This window comes from Molothrus ater, chromosome 16 (assembly GCF_012460135.2).
Source record: "Molothrus ater isolate BHLD 08-10-18 breed brown headed cowbird chromosome 16, BPBGC_Mater_1.1, whole genome shotgun sequence".
NCBI lineage: Eukaryota > Metazoa > Chordata > Aves > Passeriformes > Icteridae > Molothrus > Molothrus ater.
The window spans coordinates 14,810,046-14,819,673 of record NC_050493.2 but is presented as its reverse complement, the minus strand read 5'-3'; the positions used below and the strand labels follow the sequence as shown (position 1 = coordinate 14,819,673).

At 64.6% G+C, this 9,628-nt stretch overlaps 2 protein-coding genes across 2 annotated transcripts; one reads left to right on the top strand and one right to left on the bottom strand.

The window, feature by feature from the left end:
* The first annotated feature begins 227 nt into the window (after positions 1-227).
* On the top strand, positions 228-3,122 carry MSS51 (MSS51 mitochondrial translational activator). The gene is made up of 6 exons (XM_036392204.1): positions 228-520; positions 809-964; positions 1,189-1,313; positions 1,454-2,017; positions 2,500-2,593; positions 2,671-3,122. Exons 1-6 carry the CDS (start codon positions 228-230, stop codon positions 2,939-2,941), a joined length of 1,503 nt encoding a protein of 500 aa, XP_036248097.1. The 3' UTR covers positions 2,942-3,122.
* A 1-nt stretch (position 3,123) lies between these two features.
* On the bottom strand, positions 3,124-9,571 carry LOC118692406 (cytoplasmic phosphatidylinositol transfer protein 1-like). Its single transcript, XM_036392210.2, is given in 11 exon segments — positions 3,124-4,028; positions 5,012-5,075; positions 5,150-5,305; positions 5,383-5,478; positions 5,565-5,636; positions 6,093-6,100; positions 6,264-6,352; positions 7,863-8,011; positions 9,279-9,360; positions 9,362-9,415; positions 9,417-9,571. Coding segments are annotated over 11 exon segments (1,137 nt in total). The 5' UTR covers positions 9,518-9,571; the 3' UTR covers positions 3,124-3,762.
* Between the last annotated feature and the right edge of the window lie 57 nt (positions 9,572-9,628).

Here is a 9,628-nt window from a genome sequence, read left to right as displayed (position 1 = left end):
GCCACCAGCGCGGCTTTTGGGGCGGGAGCCGGACCCCCGGAGCGGGTTGGCCCGTTCCCGGGGAGGGGATGCCCAGAATAGCTCCGCTATCTGATTCCGAGGGGCCGCGGCCGTCTGCACCGCCGGCTCCCGGGGGCTGACATTTGAGCCCCGCCGCGGGACGGGACGGGACGTGGCGGGCGCCGGGACTGCCCGCGATCTCCGGGCGCTGCCGGGACCGGAGCGGGATGGCGGGCGGGAGGCGCCGTGGGGGTGGCGGGCGGCGCGGGGGACCCCGGCAGCACCCCGGGAGCCCCGGACCGGCCTCCTCGCCCGCACCTCTCTCTCCAGCAGCCACCCCGGCCCAGCCAAACGCAGGCGCTGCCCCCAAAACCGGCCTCTCCAAGAAGGCCCCGAAGGAGCCAGCGGCGAGGGCTCCAGATGTGGACTCGCTGGGCTTCCAGGCCATGGACCGCAACGTGCCGGGGCTGTCCCACGTCATCCTGCAGAAGCTCAACATGAAAAGCTATGAGGACTACAAGTGAGTGAGCACCCATGGGTGCCTATTCCCCACCCCCTCCTCCGCGAAGAGCATCCCGTGTGGCCCCCAGCAGCTGGAGCAGCTCCCATGGCTCATCCCACCCTCCCGGCTCAGCCCACCGGGGGCTCTGATGGGCTCCTGGGTGGACCCCTCCAGAGTGCTTGGCTCCCTGTCCCCACCCAGGCCAGGATGCTCCTGGCTGGAGCTAAAAATCTTGGCAGCCTCAGAGGAATCAGCCCCCCAGTTGTGGCAGCAGACTGGATTCTGCTCACCCTCTGGCATCTGCAGGTCTGCCATGGACGGGAGGAAGAGCGGCAGCGATTTCGGCATCCGGACGTATTTTGACATGTTCCAGAAGATGGAAGACACCTTCAAATTTTGTGTTGAGTGCAAGAAGCTCCCCGATGCCCTCCCGGACCCCAAAAGCCTCCGGCGTTGCAAGAGGTATGGTGGGGAGATGGTCTGGTGGCACAGGGATGGATCCATCCCTCATTTCCAGCCTGCTGGCTGGGTGAAGTGAGGGGTGTCTGACCCCAGTGCCCAGCTCCAGCCACTGGCACCCCTAGGAACAGTGACACAACCCTGAGAGGGGGTGGCAGGGAACCAGGCTGGGTGGGCTGGATCGTGCCCCCCCTCCCCATGGCTGGGCGTTCTGCCTGTCTGCCCAGGTGCCAAAATGTGTACTACTGCGGCGTGGCGTGCCAGCGTGCCAACTGGCCGCTGCACAAGAAGTTCTGCAAGAAGCTGAAGCTGGTGGCCCTGGACCGGCTGGTGGAGTGGCTCATCTTCACAGGTGAGGCATGTGTCACCCTGGGATCCCCATCCTGGGCTGCACAGGTCCTGTGGTGGGATGTAGTGTCCATTCTCCCACAGCACAGGTGGGACAGGCAGCCTGGGCTGTGGCACCACTGCTGTACCCTCCTGACCCCCCAGGAGACATCCCCTTTCCCACGGACGCCTGGACAAAACCTGCCTGGGACGTGAAGGGCTGGGAGGACTGGTTCTCCATGCAGGAGCAGCTGGAGGAGAAGCTCGGTGCCATCGTGGCCGGGCGCTACATGACCCTGCTGTGGGCCAACGCCGGGAAGCCGCGGCCGGAGGACGCGGAGCTGCGGGAATCCATCCGGCGCCTGGTCACCGACTTCCACTCGCGGCCGCTCACCATCGGCCTGGGACTGCGGCTTTTCGGCATCGACCCCCTCACCAGGCCCCTCACCGTGCACGTGGTGGGGGCTTCCCACGTGGAGACCCTCAACACGCGGCTGACGGACTACGACGAGCTGACGCGGATGTTCCCGGGGCACCAGGGCGTGGAGATGGTGATGGTGGGGGTGGACGTGGTGGATGGACCCATCATGAGGCCACCCCTGACCACGCTGGCGCCCCGGGGAAAGATCTATCTCAGCAGCTACAAGGGGCTCTACCACGACTTCTGGGAAAGCCACGTGGAGACCAAGCTGGCCGCCCCTCCTGATCTGGTGGTGGGCTTTCACCCGGGTGAGTGCCTGTGCCATGGAGGGGTCAGACCCTCACACCCTGCTGCAGGGATAGGGACATCTAGGGGCACATGGGCTCAGGGACCACCCTGAGCACTCTGGCAGCACCTGTGGCTGGGCCTGAAGGTGGCCTGGGATGTACTCAGGGCTTTGCACCAAGGCACAATGGGCAGCTGGGGGGACCCCCTGGGACAGGGCTGCTTTGTCTCCCCACCAGGCACTCTGTCCCCTGCCTGTGTCACCCACCTGCAGGTGAAACACATTCTTCCCTTCAGGTCTTGGTGCTGTGGCTTAGCCCAGGACACAGAGTATGGGGTGCCCCACATGCTGATGGAAAGCCAGACCCCCCCCTTGCTGAGGGCTGCCAAACTCACTGCATACTCGGGGTGTCCAGCACAGAATGGATGCAGTTGGAGGCAGCTTTCCCCGGGGCCACAGGTGGGATGGGAAAGAGGTGGAATCCTCATGGCTGTGTCCCCCCAGGTTTCCATGCCTGCCCAGACCTGCTGGCGGGCTGGCTGCCCACCCTGCTGCTGCTGCGGGACTATCGCCTGCCCGTGCTCTTCACCGTGTACAGGTGAGCACAGCCCCGCCCACAGCCCCGGTGAGCCGGCACAGACACCCACTCACCGTGCCTGTCCTCTCTTCTGGCAGTGAGCAGGAGCTGAAGGCCTCCCTGCAGATCCTTGTGGAGCTGGAGATGCACATTGTGGGTTATGCCAGCAACCCCTTTGCCTCCCTGCGGCCCGAGCAGGTCTACTCGAGCCCCAACAAGCCGCCCGTCTACTGCAGCTCCCACTACATCGCCCTGCTGGGAGCAGAGGCTGTGCCGGGGGCTGAGGAGCTGGAGGATGATGATGGCTGGCAGGGAGGAGAGCCCAGTGCTGCTGCTGTGGCTGGGGGCATTGGCCCAGGGCTGGGCTGATTCCTGCCTGCCCTGACTACTCAACCCCCAGAGCCTTGCTGCCCATCCAGGACCCTCTGCATCCTGAGATCAGCGATCCAGCAATCCCTCACTGCACACATGGAGGCCTGGGGGATACTGCACCCCAGCACAGGCGTGGCACCCCTTCCACAGCACCAAATAAATCACTATTAGCAACCAGCTGCCGTGTCTCGAGCTTTATTTCCAAAAAGGCCTTTGTTTTCCTAAAGAAAACGAAGGGCTGAGCCCACCCCAGCCCCCCTCGAGCAGCCACGGCCTCTGGAGGGACAGTGAAGGGGACCCTGACCGTGGGACCAGCTGTGCATGGGGCTGTGCAGCCCCTTGGGGTCCGGTGGGGAGCCCCAGCCCAGGCTTGGCCGTCACTGTCACCGTCACCCTCACCGTGACCCCACGCTGGTGCCTACCCTGCAGGGCACTACTCCAGCCTGGCACCGGCCACCAGCCCGGCCACAGCAAATGGGCGCCAGCTGGCACCTCCCCACTGCTCGCCAGCCTCGGTGGCCCTTGCGGACACCGGGGCGGGCGGAGTAGAGGGAAGCAGCTCCCACGGCATCGCCCGACGCTGCCGGGGACCCGCGCTGGCCCTGGCGTCCCCTCCTGGTGCAGCCAACGGGTCTGGCATGGCAGTGGTGGCACTGACCCGAGTGGGCACCCACGGTGGCTCAGGGAGGCCAGCACACTCCAGGGCTGCCAGCGCCCTGACAGCGGGTCCGGGTCCCTCCCTGGGCTCTGCGCCTGTCGGCGGGGCCGGGCCGGGCGGCAGAGCTGGCACAGTCCAGCACGGAGCGGCGCTGCCGGCGTCACTCGGCGCCAGCGCGTTCCCGCAGCGCGGGCAGCGTCAGGGTCTCCGGCGCCGACTTTTTCCGCGGGCGAGTCTTGGGGGGAGCCAGGAACTCGGGGGCCTCGTCGCTGAGAGGGGTGGAGGGGGCGCTGGCAGGGGCCGAGTGCGTGGCCGTGGGCTGCCCCACCTCGCTGACCGAGATGGCCGGTGCCACCAGGCCGATGAGCTCGTTGGTGGCCTCCTGCGTCTCCTGCTCGTAGCGCCGCACCTCCTCCATCGTCATCCCTGCCGAGCACAGCCGGGCTTGGGGCCGCTCGGCACGGCCGCCTCCGGCACCCCTCATCCCGGGCAGCCTGCGCCCCGCGCCCCGGCTCCCCACCGAGCTGGGGGACAGGAGGGGACAGGGGGACGGGCAGGGAAGGGGATGCTGGGCAGCGCAGCCAGCTCCCCAGCTCCAGCGCCAGCCCAGACAGCAGGCGGGAAGGGACGGACAGGCAGCGCAGGCAGCGCAGGCAGCGGACACGCAGGGAGGGCAGCTGGGAGGGGGGACACTCCACCGCGGGGTGCAGGGGGGGCACAAGCCCCCCTGCCTGCACCCACCCCCAGGCAGCAAGGCGGGGTCCGGGGTGTCTGTCCCCGGCAGGCAGAGGGGCTTAGGGGTGCTGGCTCCCCAGCTTTTGGTTTGTGGCCACTTGCATCTGAGTCTCGAAGGCCCGGACCTCTTCCAGGGACATGTCTGGAAGGCAGAGAGCCACTCACCGGGATGGCCTGGCACCCACTGCCAGCTGTCACCAAACCCAGGGCTCCCGTCCCCGTGCCCGCACGTGGCAGTCGCCTGCAGCGCGTGTCCCTGCCAGAATGGGGGTGCAGGCAGCACAGGCAGGGTGCTGGGACCCCTCTGCCCATCCTCCCCGAGGGGTGCAGGGGAGCGTGTGCAGGCAGGGGTGAGCTGGAAGCACAGGCAGTGCAGGCAGGACAGGCAGTGCAGGCAGGACAGGGAATGCAGGCAGTGCAGGCAGTGCAGGCAGTGCAGGCAGGACAGGGAATGCAGGTAGTGCAGGCAGTGCAGGCAGGACAGGGAATGCAGGCAGTGCAGGCAGGGTAAGGAATGCAGGCAGTGCAGGCAGCATAGGCAGCGCAGGCAATGCAGGCAGCAGTGCAGGCAGAGGAGGAGCAGGAGCTGTGGTGGGGTCAGTGGCATCAGCAGTCCGCCCTGCAGCCCCTCCCTCCATGGGCACCCTCCCCACCGTGTGCCCCCACGGACTCACCGCACCACTCGTCCACCCAGGCGAAGGCCTGCCGGTGCCCGATCAGCAGGATGTCCCGGATCACCTGCAACACCACTGGGGTCAGCACCCTGTCACTGCCCCCCCAGTGCCCCCCAGCCCCCCTTGGGCCCCCCTCACCTTGTGCACAAACTGCTCCACGCGTGTCTGCAGCCCCCACACCTCGAACTTGACGCTCACCAGTTTGTAGGAGCACATGATGGGCTTGGTGTGCTGGCGCCAGCCCTCCCGCAGCGGCCCCCGGCCCGTCTTGGCCGAGCTGAAGAAACGGGGGTCCTGGGGGGATGGGGAGCATCAGGGTCATGAGTCCCCCCTCGGGACAGGAGACAAGGGGTCATCCCCAGCCCTGGTACCTCCAGGCTGCGGTAGTAGCGCTCAGGGATCTCATCGAAGGCGATGTCCAGGAAAGAGACCTCGTGATCACCAAGGATTTTGTCACTGTGGAAGATCTGGGGAGGGGAGGGAGGGTGAGTGACATAGGCCACAAGTCACGAGGTGATGAGTTTGCCAGTTCTCAGCTGCACTGCTCACTCACATTCTCGCTGTCTCCGCAGTTGTCCTCGTACTTGGTCTCGATGTAGATGGAGAACTTGGGCAGGAAGGAGCACTGCAGGGAGAGGCTGTCAGCTGTGCCCCGAGGGACACCACTCCCAGGGATGCCCACCCTGAGGGACACCCCACCCCCAAGGATGCCCATCCCCAAAAGATGTGCAGTCCAGGGACACTGATCCTGAGGGACACCCATCCAAAGGGCACCCACCCCTGAGGGACACCCACCTCCAAGGATGCTCATCCTCAGGGAACACCCAGCCACAAGGACACCCTCTCCAGGGGATTCGCACCCCCAAGGAAATCTGAGCCCCAAGGGACACCTGCCCTGAGGGGTGCCCAGCCCTAAGGACACCCACTCCAAGGCCACCCCCATGGTGACACCCACCCTGAGGGACACCCACCCCTAAAGGGTGTCCATCCCAAAGGACACCCACCCCCAAAAATGCCCCAGCACCCCCTCCCCAGCCAGCTGCTGGGGGAGGGCACAGGTCATCCCATGCTAGCCCCTTACCGTGTACTCTGCAGGGACACCATGGCACATTGGGCATCCCAGGGTGGCATCACCGGGTGATATCACAGGGGAGAGAGGGAGCGGTGAGACTGGGGGCTGCTTCTGCAGCCCTGCCCCACTGGGCAGGGACAGGGTGCCCGGGGTGCCCGTCCCACACCTGCCCAGGCTCACCTGTGATGGTGTAGGGGTAGTAGTTCCAGGCCTTCTCAGTGATGTAGAAGATGCGGGGGGTCACTGCCCGTGCCCAGCTTGGCAGTTTGCTGTGGGCACCGTGTCAGGGGACCCCCTCAGGACAGGACATGGCTGGTGCCACCCAGCCCTGCACTGCCAAACACAGCCTGGCTCTGGGATCCCTATTCCCACCCCAGGAACCCCATCTGCTATCTGGCACCCTCACCTCCACCCCAGGGACCCTCACCTGCACCTCAGGACCCTCATCTGCATCCCAGCACCTCTTCCAGGAGCCACTGCCACCTCCCCAGCACCTCCATCTGTATTCCAACACTGTCGTGTGCACATCAGGACACCCCCAGGGACCCCTGTCACCTCCCCAGGACCCTCACCCCTGCCCCAGCTCCTCACCATTCACCCTCATCTCCACTCCAGGATGCCTCCAAGGACCCTCACCTGTACCTCAGAACACCCCCAAGGAGCCCTGTTACCTCCCCAGGACCCTCCTTTATACCCCTCTATCATCACCTGCCCCTCACAGCACCCCCAGAGACCCCTGCCACCTCCCAGCACCTTCATCTGTACACCAGGACCCCCCAGGGATCTGTGCCAACTCCTCATCTCCACCCCAGTGCCCTCATGTTCCCCACCTCCTCCCCAGACACCCTGACCCCCTCCCCCAGAAACACCCACCCTCCATCCTGGACCCTCACCCCTTCCCCAGGGCCCCTCCACCTCCCCAGGGCTGAGCCCCCAGGTGCTCCTGTCCCCCCCCCAGCCCCCCAGCAGGATCGGGCCCCCTGGGGGCTCTGGAGGTGAGTTTTGATTAATTTTCAGGCGTTATAAATAAATTTCAGGCGAGAGGGGAATCGTGAGTGCTGCAGCTAAAAATAACCTGTCTCACACCAGCAGCTCCTGGTGGGGAGCAGCCCGTGCCCGCAGGCAGCTGAGGGGACATGGGGACAGTGCTGCCGGGGCCACGGTGACACCCCCGGGGCCAGGGCACTGCCAAGCCCCCCATCAGGCACCCAGCAGCACCCAGAGCTGGGTGCCCACCAGGGAGGGGGGTGCACCCCTACGAGGTGGGTGCATGTCCTGGGGTGGGTGCGCCCCATGAGAGGAGGGCAGCCCCCCAGAGAGGGGTGAACCCCTAGGATGGGTGCACCCAAAGCTCCCAAGGATGGGTGCAGCCCCTGAAGACAAGTGCACCCCAGGAGATGGGTACACCCTGAGAGATAAGGGCAGCTCCCAAAATTGGATGCACACCCCGAAGATGGGTGCACCCCAAGACTTGGGGACCCCACTGGGAGACACACACACAGCCCTTGAAGATGGGTAGGTGCCTGGGAGATGGGTGCAGCCCCCCAAGATCAGTGCACCCCAGGATCAGTGCAGCCCCCCAAGATCAGTGCACCCCAGGAGATGGGTGCAGCCCCGGGAAATGATGGAGGGAGCACAGGAGATAGTGGGGGTAACCCTGGGAATCAGCCACTCTGCAGCGTGTCCAGGAGCCCAGGAAGGAGGTTCCCCAGGGATTTTGGAGGATGCTGCCTGCCATGCCCCCCCCCGCAGTGCCCCCTGCAGCCATCCCAGGCTCACCTGGAGAGGTGGACTCGCTTCTCAGTGAACTGCCCGGGGCCGTGCACGGGGTCCTCGTGGGGCTCGTTCTTCACCACCTCCACGCCCTCGCCCTTCTCGCTCTCCTGGTGGCTGTGCTTGCTGATGGTGTAGAGCTGCCCCACGCGGTACTGCAAGCACAGAGCCCGCCCTCAGTGCCCCCGGCCCCGGTGACACCGCCTGGGGGCTGAGCCATGCTGCCCAGAGGGGAAACTGAGGCACGGAGCAAGGGGTGGCAGAGCCTGAGCCGTGCCGAGGGCAGGGGGTTCCTGGGGCACCCTGTGTGACCTCCCATGTCCCTGGGCTGTCCCAGCTCCCAGGCAGGGGCTGGATCCTGCTCTCCCAGTGCTCTCCAGTGCTCTCCCAGTGCCTTGCAGATTCCTGGAGGTTTTCTGCTTGGCAAACTATCTGTGAGCCAGGGAGAAATGTCTGTATGATATTATCTATATGATATATCTGGATGTGTCTGTGTCAGGTATATAACCATGAGGGTGTAGATGTGTGTTTGGTGATGGAAGCCAGGGAGAAATGTCTGTATGATATTGTCTATATGATATATCTGGAGATATATATATATATATATCTATATATATATATATATATATATATATCTGTGTCAGGTATATAGCCATGAGGGTGTAGATGTGTGTTTGGGGATGGGAGCCAGGGAGAAATGTCTGTATGATATTGTCTATATGATATATCTGGATATATATCTATATATCTATATCTATATCTATATATATATATATATATATATATATATATATATCTGTGTCAGGTATATAGCCATGAGGGTGTAGATGTGTGTTTGGGGATGCAGCTGTGCAATAAGGGATGGACTGTTCTGCTGAAGATCCCATCCTCCACCGCAATCACCAGCAGGATTTTACCACCCCGCTCTGCCTAAATTAAAACCTTCCCCAGGTGCCTCCAAGGAGGGATGGCACTGCCCAGGGTGGGCACCACTCCCCAAAAAGCAGGCACCAGGGAAAGACCTCTGCCTAGAGATGCTGCCAGCTGCCAGCACTGTTTGCCAATGGCATTCAGGCTCCCTGCCCGAGCAGGGATGGAGTTTATGGTCCCTGCCGTGCCATGGGCATCCAAACCCCTCTGCTGCTCCATCCCCTGGTCCTGCTGTGCCCGGTGCTGCCGTGGGGCGCTGTGCCCCGAGGTCGCCGTGCCCAGGACGGGCTGTCCCCACACCCACACCCCAAAGCACGGCTCGGCCCTGGCACGGCACACCCCGAGCCCATCCCATCCCTGCCACCAGCCGTGCCACGAGGGGACAGCAAAGGAGTCACCGTGTCCCTCCCGGGGCAGGAACCGGTGCCCTGGGTGTGAGACCCGCAGCCACCCCCCTCCACCGGCGTGTCCGTGCCCGCTCGGCCCCCTCACCTCCTCGGTGGTGAGCGGCATGCAGATGCGGTACTCCTTGACCAGCATGGTGACACCTCGGGCGGGGTGACACGGGCACGGCGGGCAGCACGGGGGTCAGGCGGAGGCGCTGCCGGGGACAGGGCTCATGCTGGGGCAGGGAGCGGGGGGGACGCGGCGCTGCCTCCCGCGCTGCCGTCCCCGCACCCCCGGCTCGAAGCAGCCGCCCCGCTCGCGGTGACTTCACGAGCCGTTGCCATGGCAGTGGCGTGAGGTCACCCGTGCGAGGAGCAGCCTGGGTGTACCCAGCTGGGGACACCCCGGCACCCCAAAACCCTCCCGTCCTTAACCCCTTCCCTGCCAGGCAGACA

Bases quoted from the DNA above. Each gene is read 5' to 3' on its own strand.
- MSS51 (XM_036392204.1), top strand. From the start codon at position 228: ATGGCGGGCGGGAGGCGCCGTGGGGGTGGCGGGCGGCGCGGGGGACCC. The intron at 1,314-1,453 runs GTGAGGCATGTG...CTGACCCCCCAG, and splicing joins GGAGTGGCTCATCTTCACAG to GAGACATCCCCTTTCCCACG. The intron at 2,018-2,499 runs GTGAGTGCCTGT...GTGTCCCCCCAG, and splicing joins GGTGGTGGGCTTTCACCCGG to GTTTCCATGCCTGCCCAGAC.